General features: G+C 40.9%; 1 protein-coding gene, 2 long non-coding RNA genes and 1 pseudogene across 5 annotated transcripts in view; 3 read left to right on the top strand and 1 right to left on the bottom strand.

Moving 5' to 3' along the window:
- Window positions 1-13,994, bottom strand: part of sesn1 (sestrin 1) — a 39,439-nt gene extending 25,445 nt beyond the window's left edge. Inside the window, exons 1-2 of one of the 2 annotated variants that reach the window (XM_027147628.2) lie at window positions 13,854-13,994; window positions 12,752-13,077 (exon numbers count right to left, since the gene is read on the bottom strand). In XM_027147628.2, coding sequence (XP_027003429.1) covers window positions 12,752-13,039 — 288 coding nt within the window. In that variant the 5' untranslated portion in view covers window positions 13,040-13,077; window positions 13,854-13,994. The remainder of the gene's footprint in view (window positions 1-12,751; window positions 13,078-13,853) is intronic. The other variant, XM_027147629.2, reaches the window with a different exon arrangement.
- LOC125145410 lies at window positions 3,594-5,020 on the top strand. The gene is made up of 3 exons (XR_007143779.1): window positions 3,594-3,737; window positions 4,020-4,021; window positions 4,130-5,020. It is a non-coding gene; the product is annotated as an uncharacterized LOC125145410 (long non-coding RNA).
- A 1,276-nt stretch (window positions 13,995-15,270) lies between the features above and the next one.
- Window positions 15,271-16,305, top strand: LOC113643394. 2 transcript variants are annotated; one of them, XR_007143945.1, is made up of 3 exons: window positions 15,271-15,382; window positions 15,515-15,630; window positions 15,933-16,305. It is a non-coding gene; the product is annotated as an uncharacterized LOC113643394 (long non-coding RNA). The 2 variants fall into 2 exon arrangements; XR_007143944.1 differs by having other exon boundaries at window positions 15,280-15,630.
- Window positions 16,306-17,851: 1,546 nt separating this feature from the next.
- On the top strand, window positions 17,852-18,753 carry LOC125145528 (annotated as a pseudogene).
- The last annotated feature ends 125 nt before the right edge of the window (window positions 18,754-18,878 follow it).

Genomic DNA, 18,878 nt, shown 5'->3' with positions numbered 1-18,878 from the left:
TCCCCTCACACACACACACAAACACACACACTCCAATCCTCTCTCTAAGTCGAGAAAACTTTACAAAGCATCATAAATGTTAGATAAACTCTTCTCATCACCGTTTCCACATCATCGATCACACTATGTTTTACCCGTTCAGTTTTTTTCACTGTATGTTTAAGATATGGAGCCTGTGTACTACAGACTGTTACTATAGAAACAATAACCAATAAAAATGATCATATGATTTATATCCATAAACAAGTACGCAATCCTTATCCACTTTCCTTAAATGCTTGAAACTACAACTTGCTCACTATATACCCAACTTCTTACTACTGTAATTCTACAATCTGACTTTAACCAGTTCTGCTTTTTGACTCTCGGTTCCTCAGGAAATTTTTTTTATCGGTGTTGTCGCCTTCTGCGTTCTCGCCACAGATCCAGTTCCTGCTCTTCGCAGTTCCATATTAAATGCATTTCATCTCCAACATCATAGTTCTTATTATCCATTACCAGTCATTCTGTCTCTGTCTCGAGGTTAATAAGACGAAAGCAGAGTAAAGAGCTTCATCTTCAATGATCACATTACGTCATGTCCAGAATACTAACTCCTTCTCTCAGGATTCGACACCGCTGGGGTCGAAATACTGATTAATGTGTTAGCGAAGAGCTCCGTTTGTGTTAGTGGACTTTTCTGGTTAGTGGACATTCTCCCTGAAGCAACCATCAGGTCATCCAATTGAACCGGCGACACTTCAGGAAGCGTTCTAGTCAAGCTATGGAGCTGTGGAATGTTAGATTACTATTTCATAAACAAACAAACAAATAAACAAACAGGAAATGGTGTGAAGGAGTTTACAAATGCGTAAATTCGAAATAAACAACATGTCAGAGGAAGATTAGAGCTTATTAGCGATTAGCGGTCACGTTTTTTCACATTTCTCTGTGAATTGTTGTTTAGTGTTGAGTCTAGTCTCCGCCCCCTGTCTTATGATTGGTTAGGACAAGTGATGCATTTTTGCGACTCGTTTTGTATTTCCATAATTAACGCCGTGCTGATTTGCGTCCTGCCTTGACACACAGTGACGCATTAATACAGAACTGAATCGTGATTATTTATAGTGACGCTCAGGTCCACGGTTGTTTAACACATCTCGCCATTTCCAATTAATGCAGTGTGTTGATTCTAAAGCTAAATTCACTCAGGGGATCTTCTAACTGCCCCTAGCATACAATCTCCTCTGGTGAAATGAGTAAATGAATGAATTTATCCTAATACAACTGGGTAAATTACATCGCAAGCATCAAAGTAGCGGTTACAAAATACCATTAATGACAAGAGAAAGCTGAGGGTTTGAGATGTGAGCTGCTGGACAGGACGGTATTAAACCTCCCCAAAATAAAACTGCGCTGTTTTCACCACAGAATGTAAAACGAGACCTGGCAGAGAGCCAATACGTGCTCGTAAACACATCAGTCATCTAAAAAGAGCGCTTTAGACAACATTCCTTTAGTGAAATTCGTGGAAAAAATTCAAATCGCTTGGACTGGAGCCTGTGTTTCTAAAAGAGACAAGATGAGGATGATGATGCTGGTGGTGCATGTGTGTCTAGGATGTTGTTTGTGTTCGAATGTAAAGACAAAAAGCACAGCTCTGTGCAAGACGTTCAAACCCCGGTTCTAAGAATTTCTAGCCGAAAAGCTGAATGAAGGAGCAATAAAAGAAATGCAGTTTAAAACAACATTCGGGGCTCAACAAACAAACATCTCTCGCCTTTTCCTAGAAGTTTTTGAACCGAGTCCAACTTTTGAGATGCTTGAGTGCTTGAGCCCTTTCCCTCCCACTCTCTCTCTCTCTCTCTCTCTCTCTCTCTCTCTTTCTCTCTCTCCCTCTCTGTTTTTTCTCTTTCAACTGCTTCAATGTTCTATTTTTTTGCCCCGACTCACAAACGCAAACACATTCTAGAGGTCTGGAGGTGTGTCCACTCCCGGCCAATCAGAGCCAGGCAAAGCTGCGTGGTTTAGACAATGGGATGTCAGCATGGGTTGGAGTGAAGATGGGAATGTAGAAGAACGGAACTTGTTTTGCGGTCTACTTTTTTCTCCAGTTCACTCTCGCTGTAATGATGGACTGTGTTAATGGTGGAACGTAAATAGACCCTGGACTCTTGCCTGTATTAAATGGGGGCTCGCTGGTAAACAAGAAACACACACACACACACACATATATGCTGTAATTGAGTAAGCCAGTCAGAGGGTGGGGTTCGCCCATAACTCTAGCTGAAAGAACTATTTGTACTGAACAGAAGCAAAAACACCTGGACACGATGTTCATTAGAGTCAACACACACACACACACACACACACACACACACACACACACACACCAATGGGACAGGCATTTTAAAAAGACACCCACACATTTAATTTACACACATTCTATAACACACCGGAAAAAGAAACGCTCCATTAATGCGGATTAATTATTAATATTGCTGTTTATTAGCCTGACAATGCAGAAATCCTTCCCTGGTAAACGCCACTGAATTATTAACCTGTGCGTACAGGTGGAACAAATGAACTCTCCACACTATCGATGGACGAAAAAAAAAATAGAATCGGGAAAAAATAAATAAAATCAAAGCAGGTATTATCAAAAACTGACTCGAGGTCATCGACCTACAGAGATGAACTACAGTAGCGCATAGTGTGGACGGATAAAAGGAGGGCGGAATGGATCAGTGAGGAACGCAACATAAACGCAACATAGTGAGAAAGACAAAATGGCTTTAGATTCACGATGGTTTCACACATGGAGGATTTATTTTTTCACATATTTCCAGAGTGAAATACAAAGAATGTGATGTGACCAAGCCAATGCCCAGGAGTGAAAAAAATGCTTAATGCTATTGAATGTAGTTAGCATTAAAGCTGTTATGTGTGATGGAAGGCAGGAAGTGTTAAAACCATCACAGAACCCATTGGCCGTATATGTACAGCGGCTTAATTTTGAAGTTTTGCTGAATTGTGGATTTAAAAAAAATTCTGCAGTGTCAAAAATAAATAAATAAATGAAAGTAATCATAGTAATTAACTAGCCTTGATGTGCCAATAGTTTTGGAAAAACTCCAAAACACTGTACATTCCCTCTAGCTGTTAAAAATTGCAATAATCTTTTGTGGTAAAAGCCTCCGATGTTCAGCCATTTACCCAGTCAACATATCATTTCTACTTATACATGGAAAAACTCAGATTCTTCTGTTTGATCGATGAACATGAGAAGATAGTTTGGAATTTCAGTTTCCATTTCCTGTTATTTGTGTAAGAATTTGCTTTACCATGTGTTTTAAAAAGATAAACCAACATGAAGACCAGAGAGCTGTCTATGGGAGAAAGGGGAGCTTTTAGAAGCTGAGAACAATATGGAATGTTCTGGATGTTCTGGAGAAGAAAGAAACCACTGGGGTACTGAGGAACCAGACAGGTCAGTCAAGGAAAACGACATCAACTGGCAATAAAAACATTGTGAAAACTGTGAAGAAAAACCTAAATACAAAAGTCAATAGCATCGTCAACAATCTCCACAGCCAGGGGTGAAGGAATTACGATCCAATGACTGAAGAAGACTTCCAGAGCAGAACTATCAAGGCCATAGCTCAAGCTTCAAACATCTCATTATTAGATAGAATCAAAAGGATAAAGTGGAATTTACCAAAAAGGACGGAGATGAGCTACAAAAGTTCTGAAACCAAGTGGAACTTCTACCAAACTGATGGAAAACCAAAGTGTGGAGAAAGAAAGGATCTGCTTACGATATAAAACAATCCGTGAAGCACGATGGTGGTAGGAGGCACATGGCTGATTATGGAACGTCCTCTCTAGTCTTCGATGATGATGATGATGATGGAGCTCATGATGGTACATGCGTTTCACCTTTTGAAGTGAAGAACGAAGGGAGAAAACCACCAAAAATCACAAAAACTTAAAGAAACTAGACTACAAACTTGGAACAGCTTCACAACAGAAGAACACAGGAGTGTCGTGACTCCATGTGGCTTTAATGAAGAATATACAAAAAAATAAAACCAACAAACACGAACAAAACAATCTGTTCCAATACTTCTGCTTTTGCCATGAAAAACAGAGGTGGTCTGATGCAAACGGTTCGGTTTTAAATCTAGATCTAAACACCGGAAGATCCAAAAGTCTGATTTCAGGATCACCCTGTACCACACATCTCGCCAACATTTCCTGCCCTGTACATTTCCAGTTGGAGCTTTACCATTATGTACAGGGCTGATAAAAGAACAGGGAGTTTTATTGTGTAAGCCTGCATGCGAGCGTGTAGATGGTATACGGATGTATGTACCGTGTCAGAGCTAATTCCCCGTGTGGCTTGTAATCATTGCTTTAAACTCCTCTGCTGCACTGTTTATTACTCTGTTCAAAATCTGCTGAAGAAAGGACTAAGTAAGTAAGTAAGTAAGTAAATAAATAAATAAATAAATGACGGCGTGCCAGCTGACCGCATCGCTGACTCGGCTAGAGACAACATTTCTGCCAAAATGATCACTAAAAATACAGGCTGGAGGCGGACGCTCCTGTATTATTCCTGTCGGTCATTTAGACGTTTCCACACACCGCGGAACCTCAGGATAAATCGTGAAAATGCATGCAAATTAATAACAACAGGTACGGGGGCAAAAAAATCCTCCAGATAGCCGCAAGCAAAAAAAAAACTTCCTGGAAAAAAAAAAAAGCGAATAAAATGACTCAGTCGTTCCTTGTGTGATGTTATGAAATAATCAGAAGGTTATAAACCAGGTTAAAGGTTCAAGCAAGCTCTTCCAGTTTGAGTTGGATAGTTTCAAAAACAACGCTCCTGAGCCGCTTTCTCGATAACGACAGGCCTTTTGTCTGTTTGTACTGGTTCGTATCCAAAATCGAATACAAAAGCCTTTGTATAGACGATAAGTTAATTTTTTTCCTTTTCTGTTTACCTTGGCGGAAAGCCAAGGAGAAAAGTTGCGCGGGATCAAATTTCTGTCTGCTTATGAAGGCAAAACTGTAGCAAAGGATGAGAGCTAGGTGAGCGAGTCGGGGTACCAGGAGACATCTGGGATGCTGTGGGGCCAAGAGGTGTTTAAATCGGTCTCTGGATTGGTGTGTGTTCTATATCAGGGTTCTTCCAGGACGGTTCTCTACACTTTATTATATACCCATGTGTCTTTATATCAGTGCTCTCGTTCTTGGATTGAAAGGAAATGTTTGGTTCGTAAAGTTTGGATGAGCTGTAGCTAAAGCAGTGTGTGTATGTGTGTGTGTGTGTGTTTGTGTGTCACTCAGTAAGAAACATTAAACCAGTTTAGAGAAGACTGATGAAGATCACAACAGGTTTATGTTTTCATCTCTAACTCTCTCTCTCTCTCTCTCTCTCTTTTTCCGTCCATCGTATACTACACTTCCACAGTCCCCTTCTGTTCTCTTCCTCCCAGGCTGATCTCTACTGTCCACCATTAAACACTATTCTGTGTTATTTCCAGAATAATGCAGATGTCTAGATTGAACACTTGGCATTTTGTGCCTTGGTTGCTCTCGCTGTCTCTCTCTCTCTCTCTCACTCACTCACTCACTCACTCACACACACACACATCTTTGCCGTAATCTCCCACTCAGATAATAAATTCTTTGACGGTCAGGCCAAATTGTTGCATCACCTTTTCCTAATAGGACACAGTGTAAATGTAGGAGCGATATCAGATTGTGTAATCGAGCACCTGTTGCGTTGTAATTTGCACAGCACGAAACCGCACACTGACAAACTGACACTAATAACATCTGAGCTAATCGCTGTATTTTTTTCGTCATGTGGTGGCAGGCGGAATTCCAGGAACCGGCTTCCTGCTGAGAGGTTGTTCTGGTTAGAGAAGGTGAAAAATATTTTGGTACCAGAAAGAGAGAGAGAGAGAGAGAGAGAGAGAGAGAGAGAGAGAGAGAGATAGACGGTCAATCAATGCATCAGCCAACCAATCGTAGCATTTCTGTGAGCTGTATACAGAATGAAAGAATGATGCAAAAACACTATATATATATATATATATATATATATATATATATATATATATATATATATATATATATATATATATATATATATAGTCTATACAATATAAATAAAGTATATTGTATCCTAGCAACAGTTCCCTTTCCCACATGAGGTATCTGTGCTACAGGTACATCACAGGTCAGGTGACGTCTTCTGCCATTATCAGCCTTTTACTGTCGCTTAGAAACTACAGCAACGCAAACACCTCGGGGTCAGCGGGTTCGGGAGACTCTTACAAAAGTGCCCACCTTGCACACATCTCATGACCGTGAGTGAGAGAGAGCAAGAGAGAGAGCGCGAGAGAGAGAGCGAGCGAGCGAGAGAGAGTCCAGGCATCACAACGAGTGCTTGAATTTCTAAGAATGCAAAGGTGAAAAACTGAGAAAACCTCCCCCAGAGAGAATCAGCTAAATTTAATCTTTCTGGAATGCAGCCGCTGCCGGTTTCTCACCTCGAGCCACTGGAACAAGTCGTGCGCTGATTGACACACCGCCGTTATATGGTAGCTCTGACAAAACGGTGAGATTATGTTTAATGAAACACAATCCTGAGGTGTGTAGTTGGAGGTTTCACACAGCTCATACTTTACTTTACACTTAATCCTGGTTCTTCATAATCTGACCTTTCACACTGAACATTCCTGAACCCTGGGTAAACCTTCTGCTATTTGCATATTTGCAGCATCATCAACCCTGATTGGATAAATCCAGCACGCGATCGAATTAAATAATGGCTCATCTCGTGCTTTCCCGCCAGTGAGGACCGGGTTATCTTTCACAGCTTCTTTTCCGACTTCTGCTGATTTTTCTGTCAGTTGTTGTTCAAATACCGATTTTGTCCAGTTTTCTGAGCGTCACTTCTTTTCTCAAAGTATAACATTATTTTTGTATTTTCCCCCTCAAAATGCTATTTATACACAACCTGAGGTTTCATGTGACATGGCAAAATCTTCCCATGCTTCTGAGTACGTTCATGTACCTGGGGTTAAAAGCGAGATTTGGTGTTTCGATACCTTTTTTTTTCTCGAAACTTTTCGGTTTGTCCGTTTCGTACCCTTCCTACTCCTCCTCCTCGGCTGTTTCCTTTGCAGCTTTCACTTCAGCTTTCTGCCGTTTAATCGCACATTAATAGCACAAACTGGTGTCTGCCTGAGGAACGTTACGGCTTCCTCCTCGTCGTTGGGTGCACGTGTGATCTGCGGCGCATGCGGCCGTGACTCACAGGGCACCAGGCTACAGTTTTGACCCACTCAGAAACCAAACTCACCACAGACCAGACATCTGAAATTGGAAATAAAAAAAAAAAGCAGAAAGTAGGAGGTCTGATTCCACTGATACACAACATCCCGTGAACTCCGGCATGACTTCCTAATGTAAAAATCTGCATTCATGAGCCCACAAGCATGTTGATGCTCTTGATTGACAGGTGACTAACAGGTGATTGACAGCAGTGTTGTCCTTTACACACACACACACACACACACACACACACATACACACACTCTTCTTCAGTCCCTTGATGTCTGAATCATGTTTTATTTTATGACATTTATACAATGCAATATTTGTTTGATAAATGAAAAATAAATCATTTATGATTCCATATCACAAACTTCTTTCTGTTGTTTTATTTTATAATTTCTATCTTAAAGCTTCTAAAGACTCAGGTTTCTTGCCCTGGCACATATAGTGACTGATGAGACCATCGCACGTGGTTTTCCATGTGTTTTGATCTGCGTGTAAAACGAGCTGAGTGTCAAGAAATAAAACGCAATATAAACACACACACATCAGAGCCAACATTCGAGTCGCTCTGTGGAAATTTCCGCTTTCGGTGTTTCGGTGTTGCTCCGCTTTTTTCCACGGAGCAACACCGCCCCCTGCTGCTCACACACACACACTCACTCTCACACACACACACACACACACTCACTCTCACACACACACACACTCACTCTCACACACACACACACACACACACACACTCACTCTCACACACACACACACACACACTCACTCTCACACACACACACACACACAATCACTCTCACACACACACACACTCACTCTCACACACACTCACACTCACTCTCACACACACTCACTCTCACACACACACACACTCACTCTCACACACACACTCACTCTCACACACTCACTCTCACACACACTCACTCTCACACACACTCACTCTCACACACACTCACTCACACACACTCACTCTCTCACACACTCACTCTCTCACACACACACACACACACACACACGTATAAATTCCAATGCAGCAACATGCTGAAAGCAGTGTGTGTGTGTGTGTGTGTGTGTGTGTGTGTGTGTGTGTGTGTGTGTGTGTGTGTGTGTGTGTGTGTGTGTGTTTTGATGTTGGTGGCTGAAAGTCAGAGGTTGCAGCAGGGAAGTGGGATAGAGATTGACATCCTTAGGAAGCTCTCTGAATCGTACGCCAAAGCTCTTGGGCCAAAATAGGGGTAAGATCTGAAGGTTATCATGATGAACTGCACCACAATACTACTTTAGAAACGTCTACAAAAGCATTAAGGTCTTTTCAGACACTTTGTTAAATAGAAATATGTCATTAGATTATTATACCACATCAGCAGTGTTGTAATAAAGGTTGGCCTTGTTGCTTAAAATTAAATGCTTAACCTTAACATAAATATGAAACGACACAAATAATAATAATAATAATAATAATAATAATAATAATTATAAACTTAGTTAGATTTCAATACACTGAAGATATTTTTTGACAAAATGTCATTCATTTTAATCCAATCCTGGTTCTAGGTCTTCTTCCGTTCCTTTGTGGGTCTGAGGGTCTGATCTAACATAACATACTGTACTTTTATAACAGATCAAGTCTGATGAAACAGCAAGAGAGAAAGAAGAAAAAGAAAAAGAGGCAGAAGGAGAGATAAACGAAGAGCGTACAGTCCCATGCTGCCTGTGAGCATCGGATTAAAGCCAAGTCTGTCACTGATTCGTTTGATTAGACAGATGAAGATAATCTCACATCATTCCCAGAATTTATAACTGATAGGATGTGACACACACACATACACACACACACACACACAGTACACACACACACAGTACACACACACACACAGTACACACACACACACATACAAACAAACACATATACAGACACACACACACACAGTACACACACATATACAGACACACACATATACAGACACACACACATACAGTACACACACACACATACAGTACACACACATACAGACACACACATATACAGACACACACACATATACAGACACACACATATACAGACACACACATATACAGACACACACATATACAGACACACACATATACAGTACACACACATATACAGACAAACACACACATATACACACACAAACACAGACACACACACACACACACACACACACACAGCTATTTCTAGAACACAGAAATGGAAACATTTATAGCTGAAGTATCAGATGCAGGTCAGAAGTTCAGACTCGGGGACACTTTCCCCCCTCCGTCTTCGAATATCCTCCGACATGCTCCGTGATGTTTATGTGCCGATGTTATTTCCAGAGCTTCCTGGGAGACGATCCGCTCTGCTCTACGGAACCTGCTGCATTAAACTAGATGTCTGTCCGTCTCAGATGTTGAAATCACAGGATTTTAAAAAAATCAGTGTTAGACCGGAGATGACGTACACTGTCCGGTATCATTACACAGTTCTCCTCCGAGCCATCAGAGCCACTGTAGCTGAATGAACACACGTCCCCACAACCACACACAAACACACACACACACACACACACCCTTACAGACGTGCACTGGTGACTACATCGTCATTGTTATGAACATCATTCCTGTGTGTATGTTTACAGAAGTGACCTTGGTCACGTCTCGTTCACGGAACCTGCCTTTCTTTACCTCCTGAAAGCCGAACCCTCATCTCCTCTCTCGTCAAACGGAAAGAAATGTGTTTTCTTTTTTCACTTCAAAACACATCTGAGAATCTGACCCCCAACACACACATACACACACACACACACAGTACAATGCTTTGCAAAAGTTATTTTTTGTTGTTGTTTAGTACACTGAAGCTGGTTTTCTTGTAATAAACCTCTTCATGTTGCTCCAACAATTCAGTTCTCCCCTCAATCACAGTTTCATCCCCGGACTCTGATGCTACCACCACCATGTTTCGCTCATCCCCGGTTTGTGCCACAGGAAGTGATGTGAAATTTCTCGTTGCTCTCTCTTGCTTTCTTATGGCTCTTCTTGAGTAAGGGTTCCTAGTCGTTTTGGTTCACCTATGTTCCGTTAACTCCTTCAGTGTGTCTTTTGGTCTCAGTGAAGCTTCTTGCCTCGGTTCCTGAGATACGGACGTGTCTAGTTGGTGCTCGGGTCACGTGATTCAGCTTCCGTTTCCTCGCTATCTTCCCATTATCGCTAACTTCATTTCTTTTAATTTTCACTCCTTAGCATCAGAATGTCTTTTTAAATCGATTGTGTCCTTGTTACAACAATATCACCATCAGATCTGACCACCACTTCTGGATCCAGGGGGGGGGTAAATACTTTTGCAAGGAGCCTTCTTTCTTTTCATTCATTTAATTTGGACTTTTACTATAAGAAAATTTGACTGCACTTGAAATACTGACAGGAAGAATATGAGCAAAATGAGTGAGAATGAATGAGGAAAAAAAATGAGGTGTAGAAAAGTGTTGTTTCTGTGGTACACAATCAGCCACACAAACACAGGAAGTAAAAGCTGTTAAAGATGGCCGAATTATTATTATTTTTATTCAGCTGGCTGTAATCCCACTGTGTCTTTCTGTGTGTGTGTGTGTGTGTGTGTGTGTGTGTGTGCGCACATGTAAGCTGCAGGGCAACTGTGGTGCTTAGTAGGCCAAAGTTCATATTCTATTTTTTTGTCTTCTTCTCAGTAATACAGTGTAAGTCGGTCTGGGTTTTATTTGATCTCATACTCCCTCCTCATATCCCAGGATTCTCCACACTTGTACAGTAAAGTAGCACAGGATCAGTACAGTAAAGAATCACAGCATAGAAAAGATCTCTGGAGCGAATACGTCCCAAAAACATGCAGGAGGAAAGAAAACAAAAACAAAAAAAACGACAAAACAATGCTGCGAAAATGACGTTCCTGAAAAGGTGCTTCGAAGAGACGTATGCAAGATTAGAAAAAAAAAGCTCAGCTAGCACATTTCCGTCAGGCCGGACTGAGAGAACAGAGGCTCATTTGTTTCTGTGTGTGTGTGTGTGTGGAAGAGAGAGAGAGAGAGAGAGAGAGAGAGAGAGAGAGAGAGAGAGAGAGAGAGAGAGAAAGACAGAGAAAGAGTGTGTGTGTGTGTGTGTGTGTGAAAGAGAGAGAGAAAGAGAGAGTCTGTGTGTGTGATAGAGAGAGAGAGAGAGAGAGAGAGAGAGAGAGAGAGAGAGAGAGAGAGAGAGAGAGAGAGAGAAAGAGTGTGTGTGGATTCTGGATGAAGTGAAGTGTCAGAGTTAATGAAATTACACGCTGGTGTTAATGAACCCTGAAGCTTAGGCAAAGCTAACACAGCGGAACCGGTTAATGTAAATATGCCCACAACATAACACAACGCTACACAACACAACACATCAGGGCTCACAACATTTCCAAATACAAATGGAGCGGAACCAAAGGAAACTTCTAGAGAACTCCAAGGTGACATCGCAGGCATTTTTGTTACAGTGATACACTGATAATAATAATACAAAATAGTCCAGTGATTTCTCTGCCGGTTCATGTGTTCTTCTTCATCCTAAGTTTAAATGCTGTATCATTTTATACTGACTTGCCTGAAGAAGGATTTCATGCCGAACTCAGAGGTGGGGCTTAGACAGACCTGTAGTTATGACATCATACGTCTACGTTATGTAACCTTTCGCCTGAGTGAAGGAAAGTGTTGTGGTGGATGACAGGTGGGTACGCAAGAGGGTAGATTCATGCTGTATCTCACACACACGCATATCTGGACTGGACATATCATGTATTCCTGCCTTCATGACTATGCTGTGATGTCTAACACACACACACACATACATGCAACTCATGGTGCAGAGTTTTGCGACTGATCCTCTCTTTCAAGTTGAACCCAGTGACCCAGAGCAGAATGCACTGTGGGAAACAAACCCCTGTAACCCCTGACAGTTCTATTCTGAGAGTTATTACACACACACACACACACACACACACACACACACACACACACACACACACACACACACACACACACAGCTACCAAATCACGACACTCTACAGCAATTCCTTGGCCCTTTGGATTTAGATGTCAGCAGTCAGATGTTGTCTCAGCTGCACCATTTTAAATCCTATTAAACTGCTTTCCTCTTACCCTCCAAGATGCAAGGAGGCAAGATTTATGTAAACAAAGTGCTGCTTAGATTCATACTAGCAAACTTTCGACACCATTGACGTTTGCTCCCGGGATCCCCAGATGAGAGCTACGAAAAACATAGAAACTGTGTACAGACAATACCTGGTTTCTTATGATTTCTTTGCCTGCTCTCCTTCCAGTCACTTTGACTCATTTCTTGACTGTTTGGCTCCCTGACTTTTCATCCTCTTACTCTTCTTTCCATCTCTTTTTCTTACCTGAACGCCTCTGAGCAGCCAGATGCATCTTTCCCTCACATCTTCATAAGGACACCTCTTGGAGAGCATGAGGACGCGAGCCAAGGCACAGTTAAGATCTTGAGCCTTCCCGGGACATGACGACAGCAATGATGAAGATAATGAGGATGATGATGTTTTTGGGATCGGTCCTATACTCTCCACCTTCATCTTTACCTCCTGCTCGATGTGCTCCATGGCAGCATCTCTGGAACTCAAGTCTCGGCTCGCCAGCGCTTCCCACGCAGCCGCTCCATCTCTCACATCCATCGCTGGGGTATTTTATTTAGATTCAATTCTGATAAAAGCTGTGAAGAAAATAGAGAAGGGAAAATTGCATGTGTGTGTGTCTTCTTCTGCTTTAGAGACAGGAACATTGTCCTGCTGGAACAGGTTCCAGTGGATGGAAATTGCAATACATTCTATCAGGGAAGGGCCTCATATGGGTGTGATGGGCAGGGGGGCACATATTTTTGGTCACATGGCTTATGTGCATGGATATAGAAGAAAAAACGGTCTAGATTTCTCTCAAGGTTACAAGATCTTCCTAATGCCAGACTAAAACACCAATGAAATCTAAACACACAAAGAGTGTGTGTCATTGTGTATGTTTATATATATGGGTGTGTGTATGAGTATGAGTGTGTGTGTGTGTGTGTGTGTGTGTGTGTGTGTGTGTGTGTGTGTGTGTGTGAGTGATATCTGCATTACTTCAACAAAAAAAAAAACCTGGTGCATTATTTCCTGCAGATATTAACACCCTGATTGTTGTTGTTGTTGTTTTTCACAGCTATAAACATGATGTTTTTTTGTTTTTGTTTTTTGTTGTTTGCAATAAAAATAATAAATAAAATGTTAATCTCGGCTGAACAGACACCATGAGTGTAAAGTGTCAGCTGATCAGACTATTTAAAACACTTTAACATAAGTAAATAAGATGTACATATGTAACAGAAAGCATGCAGGAATAGAAAGTCTTATATGCATTAAGTTGGCCTTTAGTCACCTCTTAGCCATAAAAACACGCACATTCACAAAGCTTTTCTTCATTTATATGTCAGGCACACACACAAAAAACACTTACAGCATTTACATGTTCCTTTTTGTCTCTTGTTCCTTTCTCCCTTCCCGAACACCAAGCTCTCAGGTCTGGGTCTATGTAGGACTGAGTATTTAAAGTAAACAAGTGATTGACACACGCGTCCGCGAATAGCATGTCAGATAAACACATGTAGGCGGACCCGAGCGCACAGCGGACCAATCAGCGATCACGTAAGGCGTAGTTTGAGGAACGGAAGGCGGACGTATGGGGATTGTAGTGTACACATGGTCCGGCTCGCATACCTCTGAAGGCAGCTTGGAAAAACACAAAACCGCATCTACCGACAGCCAAAGTGATCCCTGAGCCCCGCCACCACTTGTTTATCAGAAACCCAATAGCCTCATTTACGTAAACTGTGAACCACATACTAGGATTAGATCCTTAGACAGATTTGTGCTGTTATGTATCATTATTGTACTGTTATGTATCACTATTGTACTGTTATGTATCAAGTATAGTATCATTTCTGTTTCTGCTCATTTGTAAAACTAGCAAAATACAAATAAATGATTAATTAGTTGACCTATAAACACAAGGTCACATGTGTACACAACATTCATGTTAAAGACGAGCTTATTATAACAGCATGGGTATAAATCTGGATGCACAGGTTATTTTTGTTCTCACCTGGACATTGATAAGGTCTATTTCTCACCACATAGGTGTCACATTATATCTTATATATTTGAGATTTATCCAGGACTCATTATACTGTATTGATAACATAATAATCCCTCATTTGGAAAACTAAGGATTGAATAAATTAAGCTATTTTCAGTGTTGCATGCTTTCTTGTCTTATTTGTATTGTCCTCCACTGTATTGTCTGTCTTGTCTTGCACTGTTTGCACCAGGTTGCATAGTTGCACTTTATGTGGCTAAGACTACTTAAGTCCTAGCCCTGTCTTTGTTTTATGTAGCACCTTGATCCTGGAGAAACGTTGTCTCATTTCACTATGTACTGCAACAGCTATATATGGTTGAAATAACAATAAAAGCTTCTTGACTTGACTTGACTTGACTTTAGGATACTGGATGCTCAATATGCTTAATTCTAATTCTGGTGATCTGATTTAATAAAATAAAGGAGGAAAGAGCATTTTGGGAGCCAAATGATTTAATTCATAAAATGATGCAACCTTTCAGAATTCCCTTTTACGCGCATGATTAACAATAATTCATTTTGGGAGCAGAAGGTGTCGGCTTTTATTAGTGAACTGAGTCAAATAATCTGACTCACAGAAAGGATTCGGAATTCTTATTAGACACACAATTCACAATGATATAATTCATGAACCGAAAGAGTCGGCCCGTAAATGCTAAGCTAAGACAAATGATCTGACTCACAGAAAGGATTCAGAATTCTTATTAGACACACGATTCACATTGATACAGTTCATGAGCCGAAGGAGTCTGTTGTAACGGCTGAGCCGAGTCAAACGATCTGACTCACAGAAAAGCGGAAAGAGGAACTGCTTATAGCGCGGCAGGGGAAGAGGGAAATTTAAACCTGTAGGTATTACCAGTGTCAAAACCAGCTGTAAGCGGGACGATCCCAAATAGTCCACTGCTTCCTGTACACGTACACTACATAGCCCCGATAAGCCATTATGTCTGACCCTATCTAGTGCACTTGTATCATAGATCCGACGCCATTCGTAATTCAGCAGAAGTAGGACGTCTCAACCAGGAGTACACTGCAGTGTAATGTAGCTGATACACGGCGCAAATAATCGCTAATGGACCGTTTACGAGATTCGGTAAATAGCAACGACAAGTGTTTTTGAATTTAAACTGCAACGATTGTGATAGGTCACGTTTAGACTTAGCATTGTTACCGAAAGTAGCATTATGCTAACGGAGCATTATGCTATGCTATGTTAAAAATATTCCGGTGTATGATAACTGAAATTTAGCATAACAAGCTATTGTACCGCCTTCTTCGCATATTTACTGGCTAGATACATAACCAAATGAGTGCTTAATAGCTGCTGAAAGTAAAAATACTTTATTAAAACAAATTGTACAGTGTCTTATTTTTTCCCTCCTCCCTCTGTTTCAGTCCTTGTGTCTGGACTCTCCTTCTAAACACAGTTATATTGGAAGCTTTTACGCTCCTCCGGGCAGCACCTCACACAACACCTGACACAGGGAGCAGAGGTGAATAACCTGATAGGAACCAATGTGATGTGTACAAACATGTAACTTATAGGTTATAGCTTTGTGTGTGTCCTTTTGTGTACTTGTTCTCTTCATCTTTTGTGATTTCCTGCCTGTGTGATTAGAAACACTGCAAGACCTGAAGAATGAATCATCTGAAATGGTTCATATTCCTGTCTGTTTTTCTATATTTACATTTATACTTATCCATCCATCCATCGTGTTCTTCAATCCTTGTCACATTCAGATTTAAAATAAAATTGAAGTAATACTGATCTTATCATAAAGTATAATTATTGCAGTGCAATGATCAGAATCAGAATGGTCTTAATTGCCAAGTATGTTTTCACATACGAGGATTTTTTTCTAGTACAGGAGCTCCACAGTGTAAACAGAATGGCATTGATAGGACATTCATTCATTCATTTTCTACCGCTTATCCGAACTACCTTGGGTCACGGGGAGCCTGTGCCTATCTCAGGCGTCATCGGGCATCGAGGCAGGATACACCCTGGACGGCATGCCAACCCATCGCAGGGCACACACACACTCTCATTCACTCTCACTCACACACACCGGGGGAGGAAACCGGTGTACCCGGAGGAAACCCCCGAGGCACTGGGAGAACATGCACACAAGGCAGAGGCAGGAATTGAAGCCTGACCCTGGAGGTGTGAGGCGAACGTGCTAACCACTAAGCCACCGTGCCCTCCATTGATAGGACATGAACACATATAATAAATGCAGTTGTATGTACAGTGGATTATAAAAGCAGTTGTATGTACAGTAGAAAAATGTGCGAATCGAAATATAGATGTGCAAATTGAAATATAAATAAGTAAGTATATGCAAATAATGTAAGAATAGAGTTGTCAGATGTGTGTTAAGTGTTCATCAGATAAATTGCCTGAGGAAAGAAACTGTTCCTATGTCTGGTCATTTAGGTGCTCAGGGCTCTGTAGCGTCGACCAGAGGCAACAGTTCGAAGAGTGAGTGTGCTGGATGTGAGGGGTCCAGAGTGATTTTCTTTGCCCTTTTGCTCACTCTGGAGAAGTACGGGTCTTGAAGAGTGGGGAGAGTTGTGCCAATGATTCGCTCAGCAGCCCAGACTACCCTCTGTAGTCTCCTGAGGTCGGATTTGGTAGCTGAGCTGAACTAAACAGTCATTGAAGTGCAGATGGATTCTTTAATTGCAGTGTAGAACACTTTCAGCAGATCCTGTGGCAGGCTGAACTTCCTCAGCTGGTGAAGGAAGTACAACCTCTGCTGAGCCTTTTTCACAATGGAGTCTATAAAAAGGCATTTTATGTCAGTAAACACAGTACATTAGCTTGTTGAGGAACAATTACCTTTTGAAGCAAATGATGTCAAAGTTATACCTTTTTCCTGCACAGAAAAATTACAGCCAGCACATTGACAAGCTAAAATACAGTCAGGTCACAGATACTCCTGACATTGTTCAATGCACAGCAACTTAGCAATGTAGTTATCCATCTTTTTCTCTAACAGTGAATTGTAGTCTTTGTTATGGTCAAATATAATAGACTGAAATAGACTGAACATACTATTACTAATATACATTGTTTTGTTGCTAATGTTCAAAATGTTTATCTAATACAAATATATAAATTCCTTCTAACACGTAGTATTCAAGTAGAATGTATTAGCATTCGAAATGCATTAGAATGTGAAGTATTTCAAACAGTAAATTGTCTTGATTAATACTTTTTCTTGTCTAAATCCTAATTCTAGATCTGATATTTGATAGTGTTAACGTTCATCACTCATTATATCAAAACATTTGATAAACATAAGATAAACATGCTGTACTGTATTTTACAGTTGAACAACAAAGCCTATTATGAGAAAACTAAGACACATTATACCTTATCTCAAGATACACCACAGCTTAATAAATCCAAAGTTCTCATTAGTGATGTGAGTATAATTTACATTGTATATTGGCATAGTATATTGGCAGGAAGTTCCAGAAAACCGGTCCCGCTTTGATACCACCCTGAACATTATAAGAGGACAGTTGCATAAAGCATTTCACTGCATGTCGTACCCCTGTATGTATGTGTATGTGACAAATAAAATTTGATTCGATTTGATAAGTCAAGAGGGTTTTAAAGAAGGGCACAATTACTGGGAGGTGCAGGTTATTGGCAAAACCTACTGGGAGCTGGGACTCACCTATCCCAGCATCCCCACGAAAGGTCATGAGGAGCAATGCTGGCTGGGGCATGGACCCGAGTCCTGGTGTGTGGAATACTTTAATGGTGACTACACAGCCTGGCACAATGGGGTTCCCCATGAGCTCACCCATTTAACTGGGAGGAAATTCCAATGATTGGGGTCTTCTCCAGCTCATATGGAGGTCTTGTGTGTTTCCTTGGCTCAGACACCATGACCCCACTCTATAGCTATTGTATAGGCACATTTACAGATGCACTTCATCAAGTCATCTGCCCTGGTCATGACAACCAAGGGACCAACTAAAAACCACTGCTGATCTGTGATGCCACCAGGTCTGCGCCAACTCTGTGATCAGTAAATCTGAGAGGGCAGAGACAGCAGGGCTGAATAAACTCAATAAAAACAGCCTTGTACAGTATAACAGTGTGATTGAATGATGTAAAATATAGACAAAAATAATTACATGACACACAAAGCAGTATTTATGACAGTACAGCAGAATGATTGAATATATTATTTTGGATGCCGTAAAACGGAACATTTCATATATGTACTGAAGATATAAAATATAAAATCATTCAAGCTTTTAAAATGTTTTCTTTCAGAAATACTTTATTTCAACAAAAGTGCAGCAAACAGATAAATAATG

Source organism: Tachysurus fulvidraco, chromosome 9 (assembly GCF_022655615.1).
Source record: "Tachysurus fulvidraco isolate hzauxx_2018 chromosome 9, HZAU_PFXX_2.0, whole genome shotgun sequence".
NCBI classification, from domain to species: Eukaryota; Metazoa; Chordata; class Actinopteri; order Siluriformes; family Bagridae; genus Tachysurus; species Tachysurus fulvidraco.
This window is presented reverse-complemented; position numbering and strand designations above follow the sequence as displayed.